The sequence below is a fragment of the Pyrgilauda ruficollis genome, unplaced genomic scaffold, assembly GCF_017590135.1.
Source record: "Pyrgilauda ruficollis isolate IOZ18807 unplaced genomic scaffold, ASM1759013v1 scaffold44, whole genome shotgun sequence".
NCBI classification, from domain to species: domain Eukaryota; kingdom Metazoa; phylum Chordata; class Aves; order Passeriformes; family Passeridae; genus Pyrgilauda; species Pyrgilauda ruficollis.
In genome coordinates, this window is record NW_024525934.1 from 4,076,469 (window position 1) to 4,091,267 (window position 14,799).

Here is a 14,799-nt window from a genome sequence, read left to right on the forward strand (position 1 = left end):
CAAACACAACAAAAAACTTTTTTTTGTTTATAACAAAAAAAGTATTAGAAACTGAAAACAACAATGCAGCTTGCAGCTAACAGGTTTCCTAGAATTCAAAATGTTAACACAGTTACAAGGATGTATTAGATCCGTGTTCAGTGTGCCCAGCAGCAGCAGATTAACTCATTAATGTGATGGCACAACGAGAAAAGGATTCATGTCAAACCTGTGAGAAAACAGTATCCAGACAGCTCTTCACTGCAACTTACCCCGAGCCAGAACCTGTGCTGGAAAAGCTGAAAACATGTAGCTATACAAACTTATGTGCTTGGGAAACAATGAAATGGTTCTAATTAAATTTTAAAGCTGCTGGCAAAAATAACTGTGTGGAAGACCTCAAATTTCTATTACTATTATAAATCACAGGAAAATACTTTGCTTGGGCTCTTTATCAAGTTTACAGACACAAACAAAACACTGATTTCTCTAAGGCGATTTCTCTTTCCAATGTTTCTTCTAAACCAAACTGTTAAGGCTATATCCCCACCCTTAAGGGAGTCCACTCCAGACTGTGACTTCTCATCTGCATTAAAAGCAAATTTACTCTAGAGAAGACTGTCCATGTACATGCGCACACTTGGTTTTGGCTCTATGTGAGATCCCTATGGCTAACAATCATTAACATTTGGTGACAAGAAGCTGGTTCAAACTATATGAAGGAGGATGTGGTGTGACTTGTATCATGAAATCAAGTGTATATCAAGGGTTATCAGCTTAAAATTTGAAAGGAGGGCCTGCAGTTACAAAACATACTGAGATGTAACAGGGCTGGGTAAGGCAGGGACAATCTAATCCAGTGCATCTTGTTATACAGGCGCTGCATAAAAGACACTGCCTTTCTGGAGTGCCCAATGTGATAGGATGATTTCCATATCTGTATCCAGGGATTACCTCAGAGAAAGTTTGCTTGAAGCAGAAAAGAAGTGGCAGAAGATACTAAGCAGTATGAGAAGACCACTGATACTGCCTGTCCATTCTTTCACTGACCACAGATAAGGATCCTAGCACTAAATCTTTTTCTCCTTGGTTGGTTTAAATAATACATATTTTAAAGTAAAGAAACTGAATCATGTTGCCTCTAGGCCATATTTGGAGGAAGAACTATGAATTTTTACTCTGTTACAGGGCTCACAAACATTTAGCTGCTGAGGGTTTTATAAGTCATTTGCCTGCTGAGTCACAGAAAAAAGCCCCTCATCAAAGTCCAACTTGGTTTCTTATTGCTGCTGTGTTCTGTGGCACTCTGAAGCAGACAGAAGCACAAACACCCTGCTAGGTTAAGACTAAGAAGTTTGAGTGGTTTTTTTACAGTTGCTTTTCAGAATGAACTCACATTAATCAAATTTTCAGAGATGCTTAAACCTACAAGTCCAAATTACGAGAAGTGAAGCTGAGATGAACATGGAGCAGACCAAGGCATCCAAATGAGAAATCACACACGTTCAGAGAGAAGTTAAACATCAGACTTTAATTTCTACACTACAAACATCCTAACCAAATGTAAAGTCCCATGCTTTCTTTTGAGCATGCAGATCCCACAGAGGACAAAGGCTACCATGAGCTAGAAGTAACAGAGAAAAATGCTGGCAACTACTATTCTGTAAATTCTTTAGGGTGGTTAAAGTCTTTGGTATGTTACGTATTTGGAGAGGCCAAGCACACAGGCTGAAATTTGCACAGTGCCCTCTGCTTTATGTTTCTGCCAGTAATCTTGGCCTTAACCAGCACATTGCCAACCTGCAGCCACATCCTCCCTTCAAATGAGTGCTCCCTCCCAGCCGTGTGCACAGAATCTACACTGTGCAAAATTACAAACTCTTAGTTCTAACTTTTCTCCTTATTAAAAAATCATTTGCTCCCCATGCAAGACATGCAGAGAAAGAAACATTTGGGATCTTTATTTAGGAAAAGCCTTTGGTAGCCAGCTGAGCATGCATGAAACAAGCAGAAAATTCAGCCTCCGTTAGATCTGCCAGGGATGCTTTAGGGTGAAGAAGACAAGGACTCCATCAGTGCTCAGCACTGCTTCTCATGTCTCAAGTTCTCCTTGTGATGGGGAGCTGAAGCTAAACCAGGCAGCTGTCACTGCCTGCACTAAGAGCCAGTGGCCAGCGTACCTGATTGCTGCGGCACTCCTCGCTGAAGCATCAGGTGGGCACTACATTAAATAATACACCCCATCGCTGGCTTTAAAAACACCGGAGGGACTGGACAACTGAACTAGTGCAGTACCCTTTCTTCTGAATCACACTTAATTACCACAGCCTACTGCTTTTAAAAAATATATATATATACTACTTAATTCTTCAAGTTATAAAAATACCTTCAGTATTATGTTGTGGACTCGTCATTAATACAATTAATAGTAGATGAATGTGGAGACTATATTAATTTAATATCAAAAAATCTAATCTTCAATCCAAACCAGTTGTCAGTAAAGCATATAGTTTTATAAAATGGCCTTTCAATATAAAATATGCATTTTAACATGACATTAAATTCCAGTATAATTCAAAATATTAGCTTTAAGTAAATAAGGCAGTTCACAATGAATATGTGCTTTGCACCAAGCAATCTTCTTTGGAGCATGTTATTTTTAGCTGAAAGGTGTACCTCCCACTGTTTATTTTAAAATTAATTTGAAATGCAACTAGCTGACAGAATCAACATCTGTGAAGACGAGACTTAGAAATTTATGCAAATGGTGATTTTCTGAATTAATTTGTGTTATAGAAAAGACTGTCAATTTCTTTGATTATTTATGCCCTATTACTTAATGAGCTGTTTTGATGATGGAAGTCAAACTACCTTTTTATTTATAGTGTAAGATTGGCAAAGGTTTGGTAGAATATATGAGCCAAAGTGCCATTTCTGACATCTTGTCCAACTGTTACAAGGGTGGTGCCACACAAATTACTACTTACAGTTATAATGTACTTGTCTGGTACATTGTACTTGTAACTGGTGCTTGTCCACAAAATTTTATGGACCAAATTCCACTGGCCTAATTCATAGAAGCAGTTGTACAATCATAGGGATTGCTTCTGCAAATTAAGTTAATTTAAATTAAGTTAATTTAAATTTAGTACATTACTGTAACATCCTTCTACCAGCAGAAACTTATGTTTTCCTCCTGACACAGTCATGAGGGCACAGTAACATCCTGAAAGAAGAGTAGCCATCCTTTAAAAATGTGGCAGTGATACTGAGATTTTAACTGCATCAGAGAATTAAGACTGCATTGTTCATCTCTTTTAATAGGTGTTGCTTAGGTTGAACTAATATCTCACATAAGAAACTTTTCCTAGGTCAAGGCTAGGAGCAAACACTTGGTTTTGTGAAAACTGGGGAATTGTTGGGATTAGTTGGGCCTGGCTCTCATCTTGTGTTGACCCATTTAAAAGAAGGGCAGCTTCCCACCTTGGTAAATTGACACAGATCAGTCAGCACAGGGCTGCAAACTTCAAAAGAAACCAGGGCAGTCAGAGACTGGAAGTCAGAGACAGTAACAATGTTTTGTTCTCCATACAGCGAATTTTCTTAGCAGCCACCTTACACTTATGCCTTCTTCAGGGGGCTCAGCCACCCTTGTCCCTCCTCATGGCTCAATATGTGCAGCCCAAGAAGACATGCAAACATAAGAGATAGCAGATGGTTAAAAACAGTAAAGCAAACATCTATATTTTTGTACTTAGAATTAGAGAGAAAGCCAGTCCATTTGGCAAGTTGTAATGGCCAAAAGAAGGGTGAAATTAGTAGCTATGGCAACAGTGAGCTTGTGCCTATTGATTTTCATCAGGAAACCATGTGAAAACATGCAATTTAGAGGCATTAGCAAAAGGAGGAGGTCTATTTGTTCCAAAACCCATACTGTGCCTTCTTATAAAGCACTTAGTTTCAAAATGATTTTAGGTTTTGTCTGTTTCAATGTAGAAAGCACTTTAATGTAGAAACTCAAAATTTAACCTTTAGTGTCACCATTTTTGTTATCATGCTTGTCCTCCCTGTATTTTTGACTGAAAAATCCCACAGCAACAATCCTGGCTATTTAAGGTTTGCTCTTTGAGGGTAAGCTCCTAATAATTTATCTTATCAAATTCTGGTATTGCAGACTCAATATCATCTGATATGTTATATAGCATGTCTTCAGTCATGTTTTGAAAATAATTAGAATTGTCTTATTGCAAAATCATTCAGTGATCTTTCTTCAGGGAAGAATACTTGAGAACTCCCAGACTTTGCTAGGAAGACACACTCCTTCAGCAAGATGCCAGCATTTCACACCATCAATCACAATTTTGAGTACAAAATTTTCACTGACTTTTAACCTAATAAGGGATGCTTCACTATAAAACTACAAAAAGAAACCACATTCTGTAAATTTTACGCTTCTGAAACAAATATAACAAGGTGAATATGAATACATAAAAAAAAATAACGAGGGACTCATGCTTCTGGCTATCATATGAAAAAATACTGAAAACATTTCAATTCAGTATTGCTGTAACACTCTTCTATTGCTGTTAACAGCTCTTCTCTTTTTCCAGTACTTGAGTCATAAAATAGAAGACCAGTAAAGACATGTCTTGTTTGTAAAAACACTGTATAATTTGTTGGCAAAAATATTTTCTCACTCTTAAAACATATACCAGTTAAAATTTACATATTTACATATATCTGTTAAAATTCAATCTGCTAGAAGCCCTTATTGAAGCTTAAATGGCAGCAGATTAAAATGCTCAAAATAATCCAAAACTTTACTAATGAATTGACATAAATTGGCTATTTTTCATTGTAAGTGGATGTTTCTCAGGTATTCATATCAATTTATCCAGGTAAAATGTGAAGGTGATTGCAATCTTGTCTTATTTTGATCATACTACAATTATTCTTTCAGGACTTTCACTGACATTTTGCATAAATAATAAAATAATTCCAAAACAAAACTCCATGGTGATTTGAAACCTGCAGTTTTTTTCAGAAGTTGTACATGGGAATTGAGAATAGAATATGGTGGTAATATCACCTGATTTAGAAACCTGACATAATTAGGAAAGCTTAAGTTTTACTTTATTTTTTTTTTCTTCAGCATTTAATGAATGATACTGAATATCTAATTCTAGTGGCTGCTTTTCTAAGCATGTTTTCCAAAATAGAAAGCATGGTGTTACATTATTCCCTGTGGGTAGGCATTTTTTGTTCCACATTGGATGGCCAGCTTCCTGTAGATCAAATTCAGCTTGATAATTACAAATTGTTGTTTAGCCATTTTGTTCGCTAAATACATGACCCTTGAGGCTGCCTTATTCATTGTTATTTAATTGTTCCAACCAATGCACTTTCACTAAAATAGATACATTGGATAACCAAACTGGAATGACAGAAACAAATAAATTGTCACTGGAATCAATCCATGTACAATCAGTCTAATCCACTATTAAAGAAATTGCACTATTTTCATTCAGAACAGTGTGCTTCAACAAATACATTAGCTCCAATTTCCACTGATTTTCAATGTTCTGTTCTGAATTAACGTAATGCCCATAAATATCCATTATTTATACCCAAAAGGCAAACACTTACTTTGTCAATGCAGACAGGTTTTATAACCCTGTGTAAAACAAGCATTCCTGTACAAATCAAGAACAACCACTTTCATAATAGGAATATATAAATCATGTGTGTTATACAAATTCTTGGGCTATATTCATGCCTGTGGACATCAATTCTCTTCCTGTAACATGACAGATTACTGTTAAGCCATATGCTGTGCTGTGTTATCATCACAGCGCATAGGTAAAATTTCTCTGTGTTCCCTTGACAGCAGAAACAGAATACCTACCACAAGGAAAGATGGTTTTCACTACAGAAGGACTACAGGAAGACTATTACATGTAGAAAATACATTTTTTAAATCTGATACATATGGAGATAAACTGTTTCATGTTTCTAAGAAGGAAAGGAAGACTGCTAATGTAATAGCAAGTATAATAGAACCTGTCCTGGTTTGGACTGGCATAGAACTAATTTTCTTCCTAGTAGCTGGCACAGTGCTGCATTCTGGATTTAAGATGAGAATGATCTTGATAATACCCTGATGTTTTAGTTGGTGCTGAGCAGTGCTTGCACAGTGGCAGGGCCTTTCCTGCCTCTCACCCCACCAGTGAACAAGAAGAAGGTGCACAAGAGGTTGTGAGGGGAAACAACAAGGACAGGTGACCCCAAATGACCAAAGAGATATCCCATCCCATATGGCATCGTGGTCACCATATGAACTAGGGAAAAGTTGGTTATGGGCTGCAGACTGGAAGCTGGCTGAGCATCAGCCAACATATACTGAGCAATGGCATTGTGAGCCATTGATTTTGTATATTCTAATTCTTTTATGGTTATTGTATCCCCTTCTGTTTCTGTCCTACTAAAATTTCTTTATCTCAGCCCAAAAATTTTACTTTTTTTCCCCCCAATTCTCTCCTGTATCACACTGCAGGAGGAGGATTGAACAAGTGGCTGTGTAATGTTTAGCTCCACTGGTCAGGTTAAACCCCAACAGAATCATAGAATCATCATAGGATGGAAGGACCTTTAAGATCACTTAGTCCAATCACTTACCAAACACTGCCAAGTCTGCCATCAATGGTAAGAAAATATCCATGATGATAAGAAAATAGTGACATGCAATGAGCAATCAGTGCTTTTTATACTTGCCCTTGGAAAGGTTGTAAATCTATCCAGTTCTTCCACAAAGCAAAACATCTGTAAACTGATTGCTGACATTACGATTAAAAGGCTGGCAGTAAATACTACCAAACTTCCAAGTTTTTTTCCTGGTCCAAAGATCTTATACACAAAATCCTCCAAAGCAGGAGAAATCTTTATAAGCCGAACTACTCTAAGAACCTGCAAAGAAAGAGAAAGATGCAACTGTATCAATTTTTTATCATATTAATCAAAAACTTTCAAAATATCAGACATTCATGGCCAAAAAGGGACCTGATGCCTTGTAGACTAAAAAATATCAAGTTGCCACCACTTGTAATAGATGATAAGTTGTGTGTTAGGCTAAAACCACAAAAAGAGAAACTTAAGCAGCATTGAGGCATACAGGCATGGAATGATAGCACAGGCATGGTAGGACCCAAGGTCTCCAAGGCTCTAGTCAACCAATCATGAAGAGTCATTACAGAAATGCAACTGGGTGAAGCTGGTTTTGGGGTAACAATGGGAACAAAGACATAGACAAAACACAGGACAGATATTAAATATGAATGTAATGTGGAATTAGAAACCAAATGAGGTTTATAGTGTGTTATCAAACATAAGAATGCCTCCAGGCAGGAGTCAAAGTGCATCAGTCTAGATTTAAGCAACTGAGAATCTACTGAAGCACTAGGTAAATGGCTCCAGTTTGATTATCATCACTGTTAAAATTTCATTCATATACTAAATGGACAGGCTCTTGAACAGTCTTTGATGAAAGCTCTGGTTTGAGCACACAAAGAACTGCTCAATCTTCTTCCCCAGATTATCTCTCCATTTCAGTGACCTGAAGCAAAATTATTTGGCATTATGTATCACATAACCTAGTAAATTTGGTAATGAACATATTTTACTATTTCATATTATATATAACATGGGAAATTTTAGGTTGTGTTTCTCAATATCAGAGAAACTCAATATCTCACAATAGCATTGTTTGCCCCTGACATATCTGACACCTCTCAGTACTGGCAGCAAAACTGATCTTGTGTGGAACTCCTGACCCATTCACTGCTTAGTCTACTTTGAAAGAGCTGCTGACAGCTCTGATTCTCCTGTTTCTGCCATTGATGTTGACACAGTGACATGAACATCAGTATCAGCAAGAGGCAGTGGCAGCAACAGTAGTTGCTGAAAACAATGGACAGTAGCATATGGGGCAACTGTGATTCTGCAGTTCTTAGGAAGAAAAATACTCTCTATTTCAAGGTATCACCTGCGTTTCCACAAGAATCATATTGAAACTGAAAGGTAGGAATTACAGTGCAATTATTGTCTGACCTTATGTACAAATCAAATACAGTTACTATGCTGTTTTGGAAAGAAAATAAGTATGACAGAAGTTGTTCATATAATGAGCTCGCTGTAGCTCTGCAGCTTGCTAATAGTGTACACCTTTGGATTTCACATGAAGCTCATCTCCCTACCCATTTGTAAGGTATGCAGAATATGCCTGTCATCTAGATTTAACTACCAAAGCGGGCGGGGGGGTGGGAGAGAGAGAGCGTCAACTCAAGACAGCAACTTATTCCAAACATACCAGACCCCTTTTGTGAGATGGGATAAGCATTTACAGTCCTCAGTGGCAAACAAGAGTCCTAGATTCAGAGGTTGCACTAGACAGCTTAACTTTCACAACATTAGCACAAGGTGAGATAAAGTTCTTTCTTTCACATTGGTATCATAACTACATTGCATATCACCTGAGTACATGAAATGGACTACCGAGGCAGATAGTGAGATGAGTGAGATTTCCAAGTACTATTAAAATGTAAACATGGTGCCTTCTTACTTACGAGATTTACTCATGGTGTAAATGTTAGCTCTGTTCCCATCAATACTAGTATCAACACAGACCCCAGTGGGGAGATTTCATACTAGTTGGTATTCCAAGTGGTGTTTTAGATAAATTCAATTATCTGCCTTACTTTTTTCCCCTCTCTTCAGGGAACTTTAATTGACCTTTAAGCCACACACTAATCTTATTGATATTATTTGGTTTCTTCATTTATTTTCATTAGGTAACAAATTGAATCTAGCAAAAGTACATTCTAATGAATTTATGCATTTTGTGTAATTGGATTGCAAACTGCATTATATTTAGGAGCTGTAGAAGATGCACTATTTGGATTAAATATAAAAATATATTAAAAATGAATCAAAATTAATAATACAAAAAAGGAACCACAGCTTTCACAAATAATGGCTGTATCTCCTGCAAGGGATGACAGTTATTCAGAAAATGACTCAGCAGTATTTTCCCCAAAAACAAATACAATACCATCTTGTCAGTATAGGTTAAATTCTGTTTAAATATCTCCCTTTTATGCTGGTTCATTACAGATCTCTGCAATAATATGCAAAATCTGTCATTTCTCCACTAATTTTATGTCCTACAGATATGGCCAGATACCAGTCCTTTGCTGTAGTCTTTCACAGAGGGCTTTGCAAACCATCTTGAATGAATGCACAGTGAATGCAAGGAAGATAGGTGGGAGGGTGGACAGTAGCCAATGTAGTAAAGACTGAGTGATGTGTTGGCAAAAGGTAATGATATAGACCAATGAATAATGCAAACTGAAATGCATGCAAGGAGGACTAGACAACCCAAACAATAATTCTTGCTTGCTATCCTGGAATGTGTCAGGAAGGACTTCTGATTTCAGTAATCTGTTTTGCTGGCTGACAAGGAACACATTTACACTGTCATCACAAATACCTAAATGTCTGGAAATCTGCCTAACATTGAGACATATTCATGTGAAAAAGGCATTTTGACCTTGGTTGATTTGAAAATGTGTTATCTAGCTTGCCCAGAACTAAACTGTGGAGGAATATGGTGTGTACTTTGCACGCTGACTTCAAAGGTATGCTGCAATCTTCCAATCATTCGCCTCCTAGAGGACTTGGATTGCAAAATACAGCCCAAATATTTCAGTGTACCAGGTGTTTCTGCTTTTAAAAAGTATGTCTTTCATACATTTTGGAAAAAATAAATCACATCTTGAAATTTTCTGTCATAAAAGCTAGCACTGTGCAATTAAAAACCATCACAACCACCACTGCTCCACTAAACTAATTAAATCCATTAAAAAGAAAAGATTTATTATTTTATTACCAGCAGCTGCCTACATTTTAATCATATTTTCAATCCCATGAGTTAGTGATGATGTCATCCATTTAGTCCAACATTCATAATTTATGCTGAAAATTCTTACAAAGAAACCACCAGTCATAAGTGGACTATGTCCTAATTAATACGAACCAATTACTAACTAATTTTCTGACTGCTTTAACTGAGAGCTCCCAGCTATGCTCCCTGTGCTTTTGACACAAGAGTGCAATTGCATACTCCTGACACATCCTTCCTTGCACCTTAGATACATCATGCTGCATGGAATAACAACATTCTACATATTTGGACAGCAAAATCAAAGCTATAATGACTTAGAAGTCTTCAAATTATATCTGGTGAAAACAATATAGATTTTTTCATCCTGAAAGCTTTCTTGAGGAGGTTTGCAGAACCATTTATAAAAAATAGAGGATGACATTTGCAGAAATCTGAAAAGGCCATTATGTTTCAACCCACACATGGGGAGACTGCTTCCCTCATGCTGTATTCATCTTTACAATATGTGTCACTATAACATTTATTGACAGAACACTGTCTGATGATTTATGATTTTCCCCTATTGAGTATTACTTATTCACCATGCCAACACATTGCTGAATAATGGGCAGATATGAATCCTTTAATATATATATTCTTAAAAAATGCCTTTCTTTAGCACTGTGGAACATTATACATAATGAATCCCAGTGCCTTCTCCCAAAACTGGATCAACCCTAAGCACTTGAAGGAGGATGAATGGGGAATTGGTTGGGCTGGCTGACAAGAAGAATCAGTCAGAATGATACGTCAGAATTAATCAGTCTTTTTTTGTCTCTTTTTCCTGCTCTTCCCCCAAGTGAATATGCAAGAAGAGCCTCAATAGACACACTCCCTCTAGATAAGGAATGGCTGGAGAGCTAAAAAACCCAAGTCTAGGATGATTCTGTAGAAATTTTCTCAGAAGACCCACAGTAACTTAGCTTAGCATGTGACTGCCACAGAGATGATTTGGAGAAACAACAGCAAGTGAACCGAGGTCTCAGGGAGAGCAGTCAGGAAAGTAGTGGTGGATATTATGGGAAGGTGATGTTGTAAACAGCTGTGTAAAAGGTCAAGGCTCAGTGAAGAACAATAGAGAAACCAACCAGGCAGCTCAGATAAGAACAGGGCAGCTCAGATAAGAAATGGGAGTAACTGATAATAGAAAGGACTTCTCAGCAAAGTTAGAAAGAATGCTATTTTTTGTAAATCCACCCAATGAACATAGTTAAACATAGTTAAAACATAGTTTATTTTAAAGTTATTATCAAAATGAGTTAATGCTGTGAGAAAATTGAAATTTGTGTGAAATGTAGATGGGTAACATTTTAATTTGGTATATAGGGTAAAAAGTAGAAGTAGCTGATCATACCTGAAAATATGTAAATTGAGAGTGATAGAGATCTGGATAAATATGGAGAGTGGTTCCAATTACAAGCAGCAACTCAAACTTGTGAAGAGATGAGCTGATGTATCCTGTGAAACCCAAACACCAGATCTTCAGAAGGGCTTCTAAATCAAACAGAACTGTAAAAGCAACCTAGATGGATATATAAAATAAGAAAGATGCATTCAAAACACTGAATTAAATTAGAAGTTTCTATGTTATGATGTCTGTCAGGGCTTTGCATGGCAAAAATTATGATCTTCATAATATTTAATAAGACAAACCATCTTCTAAACAGAATAAACAATAATAGATTTCACTTCATAACATTTTCTATACTCAACACAGACAGGTGGATTTCATGATTGGAAAGCATGAAGTAATAAATCCATCCAGATGATCTTTCACTTTAAATATACTTAAAAAAAATTATAATGACATGACCTTTTCAATATATGAAGCAACACATACGAGATTTCTGAAGAATTTCAAGAGAGCTAAGAAAGGCACCAAAGTTTGAAAATTGCTAATTCAATTTTCTAGAACATCCATAGTAATACGACAACCAAAACAGGTAGAAAAGAGGCAATGGTTTTTAAGCACCTAAAACAAATTTTAAAAGGAGAGGAAATTAAAATTCAGTCCAGAATTAGTTCATTGTCATAATGATGTTAAAGAACTTGGACATGGTGGGAAGTTACAGGGGAAGAAATCTACTTGTAGAGAATGACTTTGGGATTCTTCCAGAGGCCTTTCTTGAAATATGTGCACAATAAAATACATAATGTTCAGTTTGAAGAAAAGCATAGGTGTACATCTTCAAGATTTATTTTCTCTTACTTCTCTCATTACCAAAAATCCTTCTGGCTAGGCACACTTCCTCATGTGCCCTCTTATTTTACCACTGTATATACTCTGAGATGCTCTCTTCCACACTTTCCAACAGCCAGGATATGCAATGGAAATGCTTTACTTTGACTGAGAAATGCTCCTCTCTGACCCTTTACACACACTGAGTTTTAAAAGAGACCCTAAAATAACGCTAGGTCACATCTAATTGCTACTAATACTTTCAAAGTGCAGTACAAATAAAGAAAATGTAGCTTAAATCTCCTTTGAGGACAAGCATTACAAGTCTGTTAAGGTGGAGAAACTAACAGACTGTGGGACATGAGGTCTGAATTTGGCAAGGGATAAAAATATTAGAGACAAACATTTTAATCCTAACCCTGACAATGAAAATCTCTGGGATGCTGCCTTAAAGATTTAAACTATGCAGCCCATGAAAAATGTATTTATCAACATGAAAGAGGGAGGTTGTGAGATAGGTAAATAAAAATTTACATATTTTATGTGTACAGGACTGTCATCAGCAGGAGTGGAGATGGAAATTAAACACTCAAGTTTATGCCAGACAGTGTAGGGACACATTTATGCCTTTATCCTCAAATGGATCTGGCCAGTTTTACAGCTCTTGTTCTGTAGATTTCAAAGAGCTCTAGGAGAACAATGAGCCAGGTTTGAAGAGACTACTCCTTTACATGAAAATCTCTAAGACACAAGGAAAATGTTCTAGCAAAAAATTCTTAAAAGTAAAGCTCACTATTAATGACACAGCATCTAACTGAGCCCTAAAAGAAGAAGGCCATTGAATTAGGCAAAATGGAACAGTGGTTAAAAAGCAGCTGAGATTCAACTCAGAGCAGGTGGAATAACAATGCCATTTAAATACACACATACACACTTCAGAGCACATAGGCTTCCTATTAGAACAAGACTAACAAATATGATGTTAAGTGTATTTTAATTTATTCTAAAAATGTGTGGGCAGGATCATTTGCATTTCACATACTTGTCAAATGAATTCAAACCACTGGCACTTAAAAATGTATCAAATGGTTTGCATAACATCTGATTACATTTATACACCTGTCTTCCTGCTGACAGAGCTTGTATTTTTTTCCTTCCTTATAATTAATTACAGGAGACGATTCAGAATATCTGACTAGAACTTTTTGTTAGGTGTGAAATGCAATACAATTTCATAGTTTTTTGGGGTTTTTTAAAGTTGGAATAATTCCTTTCATTGCTGTAGAGAGAAGGCAAAAGCAAACTCAGAAGTCAGAGCAGAAAAAGCAGGTGTAACACATAAGCACTTGCAAAGAAGTCACCCTTCACTATGCTGCCAATTCTGCTTTGGGGAGGCCAAGAGGAGCTAACAGGAATGGGCCATTTCCCTGACAGTCATGACCCTGTTGGTCACCTGGAAGCTTTATGGTATTAATCCCACCTTCATTAACACTACCTTTTGCTAGTAGCCACTCAACACTTTTTTTTTGGCAGAGGTCACTATCAGTCAGCATCAAACTGTGACAGACTCACTTACTGTGTCTTACTTGAAAAAAAAAAGTGTGTTTGAAACTCTGCTCTTTCCAGGACACTGCACTGGGTTTTTGAGTCATCCTGTTAAAATTCTGGTTTTGCTTAATCTGCAGGACGAATGCATACAAGTTGAAATGCCTCTCAGAACCTCTTATTTGCTACTGGGTATACAAAATTATACAAACAATGGGATCTGAGTGTAGATTAATTTCTCTTATCTTCTTGTCTAGCCTTTGACTTCTTGAGTTTGTCTTTCCTTTCCAACAATGAAAACAGGTTTCTTTTATTGGTATGGGGCATGTCAAAAAATTAATTTAGGTTTGCCCACTGAGTTTAAGCGGATGTATTTCTACAATTCTAGGCCACTACAACATGTGATACACAGGATGGACCAAGTGAGATATTTTATTAAGCATATCTTCTCTTAAAGCCACCAGCTTCCAAGATAACTTCTGGAAAATGTATCAGAAAGCCAGATATGCTTGCTGTAGTCTATCTGGCCATTTCTTTTAGCAAAGTGAATCCTCACTGCTGTTGGCTGTTCAAGTCAGCTCCCACTGAAGAGAAAGCTTTCTGTAGCATACTCTAATGGAAAAGACAGAGCAATAGCAGTGCATCCCACTCCAACTAGTCTTCTTCACCAAGAAAACAAACACTGTGGAATAACCTGCAGTGTTTGAGAATTCAGCTTCTTCAAGGCTCTTAAAAATATTTCCTTTGTATACCTTTGTGCTACAAAGAGCAAATTTCGCAACAACCAAATAGGAAATGACACCAGCTTATTGATTTTTCCTCTCTCTCAGGATTTTTTTATTCTTCTGCTCTTCTGATACTTTGTTCCTCCTTCTATAACATACTAGGGTTTTGTTAGTTTGATTTTTATAGTGCCTTTAGTAAAAGCATCACAGGATTAAAAAAAAAAAAGAAAAACAAAACCAGGAAATCCAATAAATGGACATAAGAAATGCTTTACAAATAAAAAAATCCCACCTTTCTCTATCCCAGAATACCTCATATACTTGGAAATGTAAAAAGGCAAACAAATGATTTTTCTGACAATCTCTCCACTAAGACA

At 36.8% G+C, this 14,799-nt stretch overlaps 1 protein-coding gene across 2 annotated transcripts in view; it reads right to left on the minus strand.

Annotated features, from left to right (window-relative positions):
* NALCN (sodium leak channel, non-selective) overlaps window positions 1-14,799 on the minus strand; it is a 214,728-nt gene that overhangs the window by 90,780 nt on the left and 109,149 nt on the right. For both annotated transcript variants that reach the window (XM_041478293.1, XM_041478292.1), the window contains 2 exons: window positions 11,328-11,495; window positions 6,751-6,942 (listed from right to left, as the gene is read on the minus strand). In XM_041478293.1, the coding sequence (XP_041334227.1) occupies window positions 6,751-6,942; window positions 11,328-11,495 (360 nt within the window). The remainder of the gene's footprint in view (window positions 1-6,750; window positions 6,943-11,327; window positions 11,496-14,799) is intronic.